Source organism: Podarcis bocagei (genome assembly GCF_964188305.1).
Source record: "Podarcis bocagei genome assembly, chromosome: 2".
In the NCBI taxonomy this organism is placed as follows: Eukaryota; Metazoa; Chordata; class Lepidosauria; order Squamata; family Lacertidae; genus Podarcis; species Podarcis bocagei.
Genome location: NC_138126.1, coordinates 103847893 through 103861980, shown reverse-complemented (window position 1 = coordinate 103861980; position 14088 = coordinate 103847893). Strand labels below are relative to the sequence as shown.

At 41.7% G+C, this 14088-nt stretch overlaps 1 protein-coding gene across 2 annotated transcripts in view; it reads right to left on the bottom strand.

Moving 5' to 3' along the window:
- RPTOR (regulatory associated protein of MTOR complex 1) overlaps nt 1-14088 on the bottom strand; it is a 325607-nt gene that overhangs the window by 75075 nt on the left and 236444 nt on the right. For both annotated transcript variants that reach the window (XM_081180842.1, XM_081180843.1), the window contains exons 17-20: nt 13612-13752; nt 9504-9621; nt 7875-8015; nt 6318-6476 (exon numbers count right to left, since the gene is read on the bottom strand). In XM_081180842.1, the coding sequence (XP_081036968.1) occupies nt 6318-6476; nt 7875-8015; nt 9504-9621; nt 13612-13752 (559 nt within the window). The remainder of the gene's footprint in view (nt 1-6317; nt 6477-7874; nt 8016-9503; nt 9622-13611; nt 13753-14088) is intronic.

The following is a 14088-nucleotide window of genomic DNA, read 5'->3' as shown; positions in this document are numbered from 1 at the left end:
AGTTACATAAGGACTTCTGGGAAATCTCAACTGTTTGAGATTCCTTTTAAAGTTCATGAAAGACCAGGGGTGAGGTGGAGAAGGAATCTGTGTTTCAGTATTCCAGCACTCTGTACTAACACACACCAGCACTCTCTTATGACAGAAGAAGAAAGAGCGAGCTCACACAAAAGACTTGGTTTTAATATATCTGATCTTTTTTAAAAAACGGAATTCACCACTGCAATTCCTCATTCACTTACTCGCTGAGGAGAACAGAGGGAATTTCTATGAAGAATTTTTTGACTCATTAGAAAGTGTACCCCCCTACCTCCCTATACATTATTTTATTTTATTCCCCCCCCCCTTTAGTGAAAGGATTGCTCATAGCACTGATTCACATGAATGACGCATCCAAAATTGCTTCGTGTCAAGCTTGAACCAACTGAGTCAGTGTGCTGATGAAAGGAAATACTAGCAGCAGGGGGGGTGGGGAAGCTTTTCTACTTCTGCATAATGGAGTACAATAATAAATAAAAAAGGGATGCAGAAACAAAGCATGAGGAAGGAGTGTTATATGCTGCAAGTTCATCTAAAATGACAGCTCTGTAATTAGCTGGGCCAATTCAACACTGGTTAAATGGACCTTGCAGTACAGAGTTGCAAAATGATTCCTTTTAGCAATGAACATGGGAAGTAAATTGCCTTCTTCATTGATAGCTTTTGGTTTTTATTCAGATATGCATGGCTCTTCATTCAATTTAACAGCCATGATTAGGGCAGTACAAATGGTTTACATCTTTCTGCCTCACCACCCTAAGTACTGAAAAGGGCATGGCACACAAAAGTTGAGATAGCCGTGCTGTCATTTAATTTCCCACCAGTGCCTGGCTTAGTCAGAGATCAGAAGCTGGAGGAATCCAACACTGCAGTCCCTAGTTGCACAACAATGGATGGGGCCAAAATTCAGAATTTCCTCCATTCTAATTACAAACTAACCCAAGTTTGTCTTAGCCCATAATTAATTAGCTTGCCTAAGTGTCAGTCATCTTCATATTCCCTGCTGCTTTCCTACCACCCCAAATTTACTGAGCTGGGGAGAGGGGAGAGAAAGTAGCTAAAGAACTAGAGCTAAAGAAAGCTAGGGACCCTGAAGAACCCACCTTTAAGTTATTACTGTGACCCTGCAACCCAGTGGAGATTAAATCAAGTTTAATTTCTTGTCTTGATGGTTTGAGCAGGGAGGAATTAAGAGCTACAGATCCCAGCATTCCTGGCAACACAACTGTGTCATCAGGAACAAAGTGAGAACCTTTTCAGATGCCAGTTTACCTCCTCTACACATACCCCTGGTAAAACTGGGAAAGGCCACAGGGAAAACTAGAGATTGTGGGAAGCTGACAAAGATATCCCATATGGGGGCCTGACCTTTCCTGGCCTTAGAAAAAACCAGAGCTTATCAATAGTTATGGTGCATGGGATTCAGTGAGAGTGAATATCCATATGACATACGTAAAATAAATTTTATAAAAATCTACAAGCTATTATTTATTTTACTGTTTTATTGTGTTAACAATATTGCTCTTTTATATCATGCATATTTTGCCAACATGACAGGCAATTAAAGTAGGACTGCAACATTTAGTGAATTAAATGGTTAACCAATTTTTTATTTATTTATGAAAATGGTGTCCTGACCAACCAGCACATTTATTTATTTAACTTACTTTATTTTTTTACTTCTTATTTTATTTTATTTTTAAGTGCAAATGTAAAACCTGCTGATAGCAAGTGCCATCTTAAATGAGGTACTCCCATTTATGCCACCTAAAGTGTATACAATTAATTTACTAAGATTTGTTTAATTGGGTGATACACCCGACATTTCATCTGCTTTAAAATGAGAGCACAAATGACTTGTTAAATCTGCATATGAGAAAAGCAATCTAAATATGCATGCTTGTGGCAACACACATCATTTTTGAAAAGTTCCCCACTTTTTCTTAAGCCTAACCAGTGTCCTGTAGTTGCTAAAGTGCCACACTAGGACCAGGGAGACCAGAATTAAAATCTCTGCACAGCCATAAAGCTCCCTGGGCCAGTCACTCTCTCTTAGTGCTATAAACCTTTAATGGAATGTTGTGTGAGGTTAAATAGCAGAAGAAGGAAACTGGACAATGGATACTGACTTGAGCTTGTTGGAAGAACAGCAAGATATAAATGTAATAATAATAAAATGTAATAAATGTTATCTTTCCTCTCCTTTGCATCTCATGTTTTACCTTTTCTTATCCTAGACCTACAAAGACCATAACTTCACTCTCTGAACAGTTACAGTATTCTGTAAATAGCATTATGTATAGGTGGATTCCTAAGTACGCTGCTTATAACTCCCGTTTCCCCATCAAATCAGGCAAACCCCAGGCTTGATGGATCCTGGAGGTTTCAGAAAACTCATTTCCAAGGCAAACCACATTTTGCTTGGATAATTGCATTAGCATAAAAGCACAAATACAGTATGTTCAAGATGAGAAAGGGCTAAAAATGGGATTCAGATATCATTTGGATATGTAGCAAAAGGGAGACCTAAGCACAAAATTTGGTGGAGTTGCAGTGTTCTAGAGAAGCAAAATGCCTCAGCCTGACCCACTTATGGGAGTGCTATGGCCTCACATAGACTGGAAGTGGGGTGGGGGAGAGGATTGTTAAAATGAATGCATTTGCAGAGGAGAAGTGAATTTATGCCTATTGTGCTAGAACAGGGTGAGCAGAAGACAGATCAGGATCTAATGGTAGATCACTGTGTGATTTGAAGTAGATCAACACAGATTTCTGACCCCCAGCTGTTTTACAAAGATGACAACAAATTGACTCCTTGCCCTTAAACTATGTTGAAAGAATGAAGAAAGCTGGAAAGGGGTGTGTGTCTGTGTGGGTGGGTGTGGGTGTAACCAAAATTGATTTTGGTGTAGATTTATTGTGAGCTCAGTTCAGTTCTGGAGCTCTAAATTATATAGTTCTAAGGATATTTATTTTACAGCAGACTGTTGCAAAATTCTAATTCGTTGCAGCATTCAGCTGTGATGTCAGGGTCAGGAGGGTTGTATTCACCCCACCCCACCAACTGCTATGAAATAACAATAAATTTCACATTTAGCAGCATAACAAAAGGTGCGTATTAAGAAATGATAATAAACAGATTGCAACTGAGAGAAAAGGCCCCATGCATCAAAAGGCTTTGAACATATGAAACTGCCTTATATGGAGTCAGAAGACTACCGCTCTGTCTAACCCAGTATTGTCTACTTTGCATGGCAGTGGTTCACCGAGGTCTCAGGTAGAGGGCTTTCTCAGTTTTGTTGCCTGAGACCCTTTGAACCGGAGATGCCAGGGAAGAAACCTGAGAACAGATGCATGCAAACCATGTGCTTTACTATGGAGCTATGGAGCCATTCCTCACATGCTTTTATCTCCATCCTGCCCCTCTCTATGCATAAATTATTACTTGTTCAATATTGCCTTTCCCCGCTCTTCATATGCTGAAGGGACTCTACGGCTGACCTGAGAATTAGTCTAGGCTAGTCAGCTACTTGCCATGAGCTAAAAAAAGGTAACTGAATCCATGAAGGTGCCCTATACAGAGCCAAACACTGGCCCATCTCAAGAAAGGATCCAAAACTCCATCACCGCACCAACCACCCATAACCTTCACTTCCATTAAGGCTTTCAACAGAGATAACATACCTGGAAGCCCACTTGACAACAATGGAGTGCCATGCTCCAAGTTACTTGCCCTCCGTTAAGAGGTTGGAGCTTGGGCCTATTTGGATGGGCTATGACTCTTGTTAGACAACATCCCTCTTCCCTGGGAGTTTGCCTAGGCAGCTATTGGGTACTGTGAACAACCTGATCCAGCCACAGATACCCAGGAGTCTATGCTTACTTCTTGCTTCTCAATACTGCCTCATATCCCAAGCCAGTCTCCTCTAGACCTTGTTCACCACCCAAAATGAGCTCATAGTCTACCCTGAACAGTACACTGCCAACTACACAAATGGTGTCACAAAGAAAGTGCAACTTTTCATTGCCTAGAAATCCATAATAATTTTACAATGTTAGTGTCAATTATGTGTAAGTGGTCTGAGTCCATCTAGCTCATGAAATTCTTATTGTGGCCTTTGGTCCTGAACAGGTTATCCCCCTCCTGCCCAGTGTAATTGAGAAGAAATTTAAACAGGAGAGAATGGGTTGGAGTTGACAAGATTCCGAAAGTTTACATAATCTGCCATTCAGGTCAACTCAAGCGCAAACCTATGGACCAAGTTCAGGTTTCCTTTTTTTTTTACCATTTCCTTTAGGATGCAGCAGAGGCAAGGCTGGAAGATGCATTTGAAAAAGGAAGGAGGAGAAAAAAGAAATCATGGAGGAAGAAGAAAAACCCTGGCCTTAAAGAGGTAAGTGCTGAAAGTAATGGGATTCCGTGTAAGTTATGAATTTTAAACACTTCCATAAGCTATGTCGTTTACAGCTGGATATGAGCTGTTCCTGTCTGAATATGAATGAGGAAGGCACTAGAGAGCTGCTTTTGTGCTTTAAGATGCTCTCACTCATCTCATTCCTAGGCTATGTTTTTCAGCTGTGCTCTAAAACTCTTTTAAGACACATGTAAATAACTAAATATGCACCTCTTTACATTAGCAGAAGACTATGGAGAAATACCCACAGGAAACTGAGACAGTGGGCCATTTTACAGGGCTGAGCTAAAGTGGGGGGGCGGCACTTTTTGGAGAAACTCTTATCCCCTTCAAAAACTATGCCTTTTCAGCGGGCAGGGCTCCAAATAAGCACAAAGGCAATGGAAATATTTCCTGTCCTCGCTTACTTGGCTTTGCAATGTTATCATGTAGCCAAATTTCAATGGCTGTGTGACCATTTGTCATCATCTCAATGTGATTGATGATTAGTTAGAATCATAGTCTAGGAGCAATATTGTGCTTCATACTCTCTCTGGTACGGTCTGTGTGAGTTTAATATCCGACCAATTCACTCTTCCTCAAAAATCTACATTACTTTAGTCTGGGGACTGGGATGATTAACATAGCAAGCCTGAGTAATTTAGCTACAACAAACAAACAATCCTACAGGAACCAAAGCACTGTACTAATCCTGCCATGCTACTCTTATAAGAAAACAGACCGGTGTCAGACTATTTGCCCATCTAGCCCATGGTTTCCCAAGGCCTCAAGTTTTACAACTCAGCCTTATAACAGGAGGTGCCAGGTACTGGAACTAGGTCTTTCTATATGCAGAGCCAAGCCAGTAGCACTTTTATTTCCTTATCTGGGTGGTTTGACCTATTTCCCCCTTTTCACCTCCACATAAACACAGGAGCTAAGTATGGAGGAAATGTCTGTGGCACATGAGTTAACCATGTCCATTATGATGCAAAAGGAGCAGTTGTTCTAATTGGGTGCTTTCCTGTCCTGCCCAGACAAAGACTGGAAATGACGTGAGGTGGGTGTAAGAGGGAAGGTTGTAATGGTAGTGGAGGAGAAATAAGAAAGCAAGGTGCAAGAATTCTGTCTCCATCCCACTCCCCGCTCATCTTTGCACAAGTTCCATGGATCACTTAGTTAACTGATGCACAGATGCAGACAAACATGAACACAACTGGTTTCATATAGAGTTCTCCATGAGCCCTAGAAAACAGGGAAACAGAAACTGAAATAACAGTCAGCCTCACTCTCTAGTACGGAGCTTTTCAAACTTTTCATGTTGGTGACACACTTCCTAGACATGCATCATTTTGAGACATGGTAATTCAGTTTTACTAGCAAACCGGAGGTTAAACTAACCCCTTTTAAGAGATACGGACATACATTGTGCGACACACCTATACACTGCAGCCAAAACACTAATGTGTTGTGACACACAATTTGGAAAGCTCTGCTCTAGTATATTGTAGCCAACATAGGTGTTACTATCAACAAGGCAGTGCATCAAAACTAAAGTCAAATATAAACACCCAGTTTTCTAGGTAAGAATGCTGGAAGCAGCTGCAAATTCCAATCAACATTTGGTTCTTTTGCTGGGGTTGTTAACCACGGAAAATGCATCATCCCCTTTCGAAAAGCTGGCACACTCTCACACACAACTCCAGCTGTGTCATTGTTCTGCATCCACACACAAAAAAACTTCAAACAAATTTCCCATCTTCTTTTTCAGATTGCTGTCCACTCACATTAAGAGCCTATGTGCCATTACAAAGAACTCCTCAAAGCTTTCCTACCATACTCTGCAGCATAGAGATGAGGCGGCTTGGAAATGTGCAGGCTCACCTATCAGTGAATTCAGTGAAGAGTAGGAGCTGACTCTTCTCATCTTGTCAATGGTCTCAAAAGACAGGATATACTCTTCGTTCTCAGGGCTGCCCAAGGTGCTACTGGCACTGCTGCTGGTGCTCAAGTTCCCAGGGGAAAAGGCAACAGAGCTCCCAGCTGTTGAAGACAAAGAATAAGTAAGGAAACATTGAGAGAAGCAAGTGTGCAAGGACAGTATTCCTTGGAGCATCAGTATACAGCAGGATTCCCCAAACTTCTGAGTACATTGACCCCTCGATGTGCCAATAAAGTTGTCATTGACTCCAACCCAAATTCTTAGGAACGTAAATGAAATAAAGTCAAGAAATATCAATATATGATTAACATTTCTTAATTATCCATCACCATGACCATAAACCATAAAATTGATGTATTGTAATATTATCTTATTAAATATAGAGATTCATCATTGGCAAGGTAGGTGTGCTCTGTAAATGCCTATGCCTATATTTCTGATGCTCATAGCTCTCAATTAATTTTTTGGCATTATGCCTTGTAAACTTCTTTTTCACTCCTAGGCCCTTTTCTTGACCCCCAGGGCTTCATTTATTTCCTGCATGATTGCATCAACCACAGGGTGTCGGTGTTAGCGGCTGTGGAAAATCTTGCTCTAGAGCAGTGATTCCCACTTGGTGGCCTGCAGACCCCAGGGGGCCCACATAGCCCACCCAGGAAGTCCATCACACATACCCACCAACTGTATGGGACATCCCATTTTGGGGGGTCGTGCTCTCATGCAAGAGTACAGCACTCAAAAATGTGCTTTTTGGTGCTGTGCTCTTGCGTTGGTCACATGACTCACATGTGAGCACGTCCCTGTTTTGAGCTGGGACATGTTGGGAGGGTATGGTGGCACCAATAACATATCCAAAACTACCACAGAGATGTCAACATTTTCAAAGGTCCATGGCTTGGCTTTTGAAAAGCAGGGTGTCTGCAGTACAGCGCTAATTAGGAACCACTACTCAAGTTATGGGAAGAGCAACCCCAAGATATAAAGACAGGCTAGTTTAATCTCTCTTTAAAAAAACAACTGAGTACACTGGAAATTGCAAGCAGAAGGGGGCTTACTGTGCTATTCTTCCATCTTGCACTTGCAAAAAGCTAATCCTGAGGGTCAGAGGACCCTCTAGAATGTGATGGGTGCATTTCTAGAGGAGGGGGAAATCACCCCAAATCACATGGAAGCATCATGTGAACTGCCCATTCCCCTTTCAGTTCCTCCCATGCCTCTTCCGACCTTGGAGGATTCCCTGACCCTCTTAATTGGCCTTTAACATGGGGCGGCAGTGGGAGGAGAGTGAGAGGAGACAGGAAAGTGCTCTTCTGTGAATTCTCTTCCATTCATGTTTTCCAGATCTAATCCTGCGTCACATCACTTAGGTATGCCGTCCAAACTTTTATAGGCACTGAGTCGGTTCATTATTGCTGTGGTTGGAAGCAATCATATGAGTAAGCTTTGCATACATGCATGCAAAGAGTAAATGATAAGAGAATCCTGAAAAGCAAACTTACATTCTTCATTCAAACTGAGATTCTGCAGAGACTTATTCAAATTCCTTACTGTCGTGACTGCTCTTATATTCCCGTAGGAGCTGACAGAACGGAGTTTTGGTGTGCAGGGACTGTCTCGCACTGGAGTCAGGCTTCCACCTTCTATGGAGACAATATTGTTATTCATTTCCTACCACATCGTCCTAACACCCAGGAAAAGGATCACAACTTTCTGTTTTTAGCATGACTGTGGCCTAATATTATACAAAGGTGGGTTAGGCCTTGGTAGTCCATAAATGGAGACGAAAACTAACTGCTGCAAGTACCCTACTTTGGCATTAGGAGAATACATCCTCCTGCAAACAAGACCTAAGTCTGAGCTACTGTTTCCATCTATTCATTTTAGACTTTGCTGACCAAGTGCTGTGCAGGCTCCATTAACTCTAATGGGACTAACATGATAACCCCATTTAAAGGAATGTGGCGGGGTGTGATGGTGAGGTGTGAGGCTAGATAACTTGTCTGTAACAAAAGGTCAACCAAAGCTTTAGGGTCCCCCCGCCCCCAGCCAAATGCTTAGCTGCAGGAGTTACAGTATACTATGAGAGCCTGGTATTTCAACCGTTTTCCTCCTTAAGAGAGATCCAAGAAGCATTTGTGCTGTATAAAAGCTTTAGAAATTCTGTGCCAGATATAGCTAGGTCTTGATGCTGTAGATAAGATGCTTCTTGTGCATTTTATTTACATAACAGCTTTAATTTATCCTGAGTAAACACGTTATTATTTTATTCAACGGCAACAAGAAAGACAAGGGAATGGGAGAGTAGGTTTTCATATTTTTTAATATAATCCACTCTTTCAGACAAAGGCGCTATTGAATTACTCATTGCAGAGAGACAACTGTATTTTCATCTAAATTATCTGACAGGAGAGGTTCCCAAGTCCCCAGAGATTATCCAGGATATTTAATATTTAAGATGACATTTCACGAGATAAAAGGCCAGCAACAATTTATCCAGATTTCTGTATTTCCCAAATTAAGAAGAATGTACAAAGAGGAGGAAAAGAAGAGGAGAAGCGATAGAAAACACTGACCCAGTCCACATGTCACAGTAAGAATAAACCCTAGCTTCATATCAAGGTTTGCTTAGAATAAAACAAACCATGACTCCTCGTTTGGATGTAATCAGTGGCGTAGCGTGGGGGGTGCAGGGGGGGCCGGCCGCAACATCTGGGGGTTAGGGTTAGGGGGCGCAAATCCATGGGTTAGGGGGCGCAAATCCATGGGTTAGGGGGCGCAAATCCACGGGTTGGGGGGGGGCAAATTACTTGCCTTGCCCCGGGTGCTGACAACCCACGCTACGCCACTGGATGTAATGCTAAAGCAGGGATTGTGGTTTGTTGCTCCTGCTTGTGCTAGGGGAGAAGTGAAGTGGGAACTATTTGTCCTTCCACAATTAATCTTTAATCTACCATGATGTGTGAATGGAGCCAATATGAAGCCCTCATTTGACCTTCACACACAAAATCAGTTTTTTTGGGGGGAAGGGTTGCCAAAAATATGTGATTTAGCCAATAAACTGCCCTCCCTCATAGAATTACCTTCCACAGTTTTATTATAATTTTTTAATAAAGAAAATGATGTATTACCTGGAGCAGCTGGTGATGGCAGTGCATAGTTCTTTTCTTCTTCCATAAACTGCAAGGCAACAGTGCAGAAATTGCTTTCATACTGGACCACAAGGTGACTCAGTGCAACCACCAACTCCTAGGGAGAGGGCAATGGAGGAAAAACAGACTTCTAAACTCTGTGTATGTGAAATAACTGACAGCAAAGAACTCGAATCACTGCAAAAAAACAAACAAACAAAAAAACAAAACAGGGAAGATCTCATTCAGCTGATAATATAAAGGAAAAGTAGACACCCGTCTGCAAGTCAAAGTTCCAGGACTACTCAAAGAACAATGTTTCGGGTCTTGAAGGCAAATAAACAAATTGATGCAGTAATCTCCACTCCAAATTCTAAGGTTAAGCCAATATATTTCTGAATTTAACCTAACAAGTCCAGGAGCAAGAGTGAAGCATTCTCTTCACACCTCAGTGTATCTTGTAAAGCAGGAAGGAGGACCTATTACTACGACTCCTGCCGTCCCTGTCCATTGGCTATACTGGTGGGACTGATAGGAATTGGAATCCAACAACATCTGGACTGTGACAGGCTCCCCATCCCTCCTGCAATCATTCATTGGGTTGAACATTTTGACTTTAAAGTACCAACAGCAAATATTATCAATCCTCAAAATAGCATATAGCAGTACTTTACAAAATTCCCTTTTGTGAAAATGCAGCGGAAAGATTCTATATTATTATTTTTTATTATTTTTTATTTTTTATTGAATTTATATACCTATACCTGGAGCTCTATTTTGTGAGCAACTTTAAATAAAGCAAGCAACAGAATCAAGTCCCTGTGAAAGCAGCCTTCTGACAAAATTAATACCCATTTGTCACCTCAAGTGAGGACGAGGGCACTTTTTATACTTGGCTTTGTGAAGCATTGATTTTTCCTTCACTTTAGTGTGACGATCTTAAGAAAGCTGGAACATTTGACTCCAAAGTGAATTCTTTGCAACGAAAGATCTTTCATTATTGGCTACTCTTTACTTTTTGATGCAGCCAAGAATTGTCAAACTGATCTACTGCTACTGGAAGAACTGAAGGGGAAGGGAGAACATTGTGCCATTCTTCTCTGGTCCATTCAAGCTCCTCTGTAGGACATAATGAATCATAAAAAGGCAAGGTTCTTGTGTGACCTCCTGGGTCATGGTCCAGACCGTAAAGCCTTGCCAACCTTTTCTATGATGATTCCAAGAGTTACAGAAATAGCATGATGCCCTGTTAGAAATGCATAACTGTTCACAGTGGTTCACAGTCAGCTCAAAAAAGAAATTAAATCTGACATTGGGCAAGCAGAACCTTGGTGGTTTAGGGGGAACACAACCTGCTACTTATTTTCTGTGAAAAAGGCAAAGATTTCTTGGTGGGAAATCCTGAATTCTGCAAGACTAGCACAGAATTTTGTTTATTCTATCAAAGTCTCTTCTTATTGTTGCTTAGTCATTTGTGCAGAAGGATCAGAAACTTACCAAGGCATTTTCTTAATAGCCCTACACAGTACTACTAATGTCCTGTTTACCCAAACTGAGGCTAGAAAAGATGAAATGCATTTTGCCTATGATAAATTTGACAAGACTAGGCAGGAAGCTCTGGTCACAATGCTTCTCAGTGCTATCAAGTGACTGATGTGCTACTGCTCTAAAGTGGGAGGTTAGGAAAAACAATCTTCAAGGGACTATTGTTTCATCTCAGCCCTCTCCCCACCAATCCATTATGGAAAGCGCTTTGCTGAATAGAACTGTCCTGTTTCCCTCTTGCACTTGCAAAACTCATCCTTCTTCCTCTCGGAGGGCTGCCACATACTTATTGTTTCCAGTAACAAATTAATATTTCATATTTAATTTGGTAGATTGTAATGTAAGACTCTGCTATCAAAAGGGTGATAAATAGGAAAGGACTACAGAGACAAAACGTGGCTTCTGTTTCGGGAGGAAGTAGCAAGAGCATCAAGAAATTCTGCAAAGTGTTGAGGTCTTGGAGAGAGAGGCCAGGACAGCTAATCTCATTTCCCTGTCCTCTTTTTTTTCATGCAGCAGCTCCAAAATGAAAGTAGTGACATACAAGCCTGACAGCTCTCTGCTGACAGATATCACTTTCCTTTGGCATTCAGCAGCACACTTTTCAATGATGGATATGGTGCCAGGTCTAAAATAATCCTTTTCTAATGCCTGGTCTTTCATTATTTTGTTATGCAATGCCCTTTTTCTGTTGCAAAGGGATTTCTCATACTGTACAGCAAATGAAATGCCATATTGATAAAGGCCTCATGCCTGGCCCCACTGGGCAAAATGAAGCAGCCTGACGTTCAGGTCAGACAAGAAAAAGCATTTTGTGTTTCAGAGTGATGGCCCCCGGGAGCTGTGATGGTAAAGGGATCCATGGCGTGTATGCCCTCAATTCAAGGTCAACTCCCCCCACTGACCCTATACCACCTCTTGCAGCAAGTGTTCTTTATCACACTCTGGGTGATGAAGTTAATTTTATTTCCCCCAGGACAGGGAGAAAAGCAGAACAATGTTATTCTTCAGGCTGAAAACAGAAAGGCGAGTGCAAACTGAAATTTACGTAAGCCTCTCAGGAAACGGAGAGACAAAACGATTGACACGACAGAGCTTGTGATTCAAAGAAATCGCCAACAAACAGAGAGCCAGTATGACCTGCAGGAGTGCAAAAACTTTCCCTGTTTCTCGCATTGAGGAAATGGCACTTGCTTACATATGACGAAGCAGTCTCAGCAGCCAAAGATTCACATTGGCTAACTACCCCCCCCCCTCAAACCATTCTGATGAAGACAAGATGTTAAAACAAGGAGAAACCAATGAGAAGTGGCCACGTGGGAGGTAAAATGGGAAGCCTGCTGTGTTATCAATTTACTGTAAGGATTCTACTGGCACAAAGATCTAAGAAGACTTGCCTGCAGAAGCAGCAGTGTGCGAAAGCTGTACACCACGAACAAAAGCCAATTCCAAAAAACAAAGCAAATTTTAGGACAGATAGCCATTGCCACTGCCACATGTACACAAAGTATGCATATTCATCCTCATGAATCACTCAAACAATGGCCTAGAAAGTGCCAGTTTGCGGACATGCCATGTTTTCTTTATTGTGTAATGCTGCCAGAACAGAATTTCAGAGCTAAGGTCTTATAATTGTGTTCTTTTTCTGCAGAGTCCATACCGGACGGACACCCGTCTGTCCGGTATAGACTCTGCTGTGGAATAAGAGGGCTAGATTTAGACATCTGGGAATCCTAAATTACCCTGCGATTACAATACACTGTACAGAAACAACTCAAATGCCCGGTTTTAGAATTGTATTTCAATAGAACAGACGTTAAGTAGTTTCCCCTGACCTGAAGAATCCCTATGGAATTTCTAATGAGAAAGGGGGAAACTTAGCAATACTTTATTACTGTTTGCAATTAACACAGCATTTTGGAGCTAAAATAATTTATCTTGAAGGCATGCCACTATTATTTCCACGTTATCAAACTGAGGCTTACAGTGAGTCCACAGCTGATCTTATATTTTAACCTGGGTTTTCTCTTCAATACATGAAATAGTTATTGGGCTATTTCTGAAGACTATGCGTCTTTTGCCATTTAATGTTTGGCAATAGTCATGGGTGCAAGGATTCACCTTGTAATCTTTTAAAGCTGTTGTCATTCAGGGCCCTCACATGTTCATGACCAGCTCAAGGGAGGAAAAAGGAAACCTAAGCACAAATTGCCAAGGGACATTCTGAACAGATCATATAAACATATGATGAAGCTGCTGAATAAGGAATCTGGCCATTGGTCCATTTAGTCCAGTATTGTTTACTCTGACGGTCAGAGGTTCTCTTAGGTCTCAGGCAGTGAGACCAACAGCTCTGCTAATTGGAACAGGCTGGAGGTTAAAACTGGAACATTCTGCATGCAAAGGATGCACATTATCACTGAGCTATGGGTTTTCCCTGTTTTCAGTAAATCAAAGTTTTGAACAGCTGTAATGAACTATAAAAGTCAGTTCAGACAGGACTAACAAGTTGAGCAGCAACACAGGGGCTCTAGCACCTATCCCTCCCAACCCCATGTTATACCTTTCGGACCATGGGACTTCCATCATTGATGAGCTGAGCCAGCATCATGGCAACGTTGTGATCAATAGTGGTAGAATGATCTGTCCGCTCAGCCGAATTGCCTACAAAGGTGCCAAGGGCAAAGACTGCAGCACAGCGAACCTGAAAAAGAAACATAAATAATCTCTGTCCAACTCTTAGCATATACTTTGTCACTTGCATGTTTTAGTGCAAAGATGTCATAAGAGAACATATCCATCCTATTGGAAAGGACTCCCAACATTAAGGACACATCTAGTAAGTAAATGTAGACATATGAGAGCTATGTTTTTTTTACATGGCCAGTAGTCCCTCAACACATCAGCTGAAAGCTGCAATAGTTAACAGATTAAAGGTAAAGGGACCCCTGACCATTGGGTCCAGTCGTGCCCGACTCTGGGGTTGCGGCGCTCATCTCGCTTTATTGGTCGAGGGAGCCGGCGTACAGCTTCCAGGTCA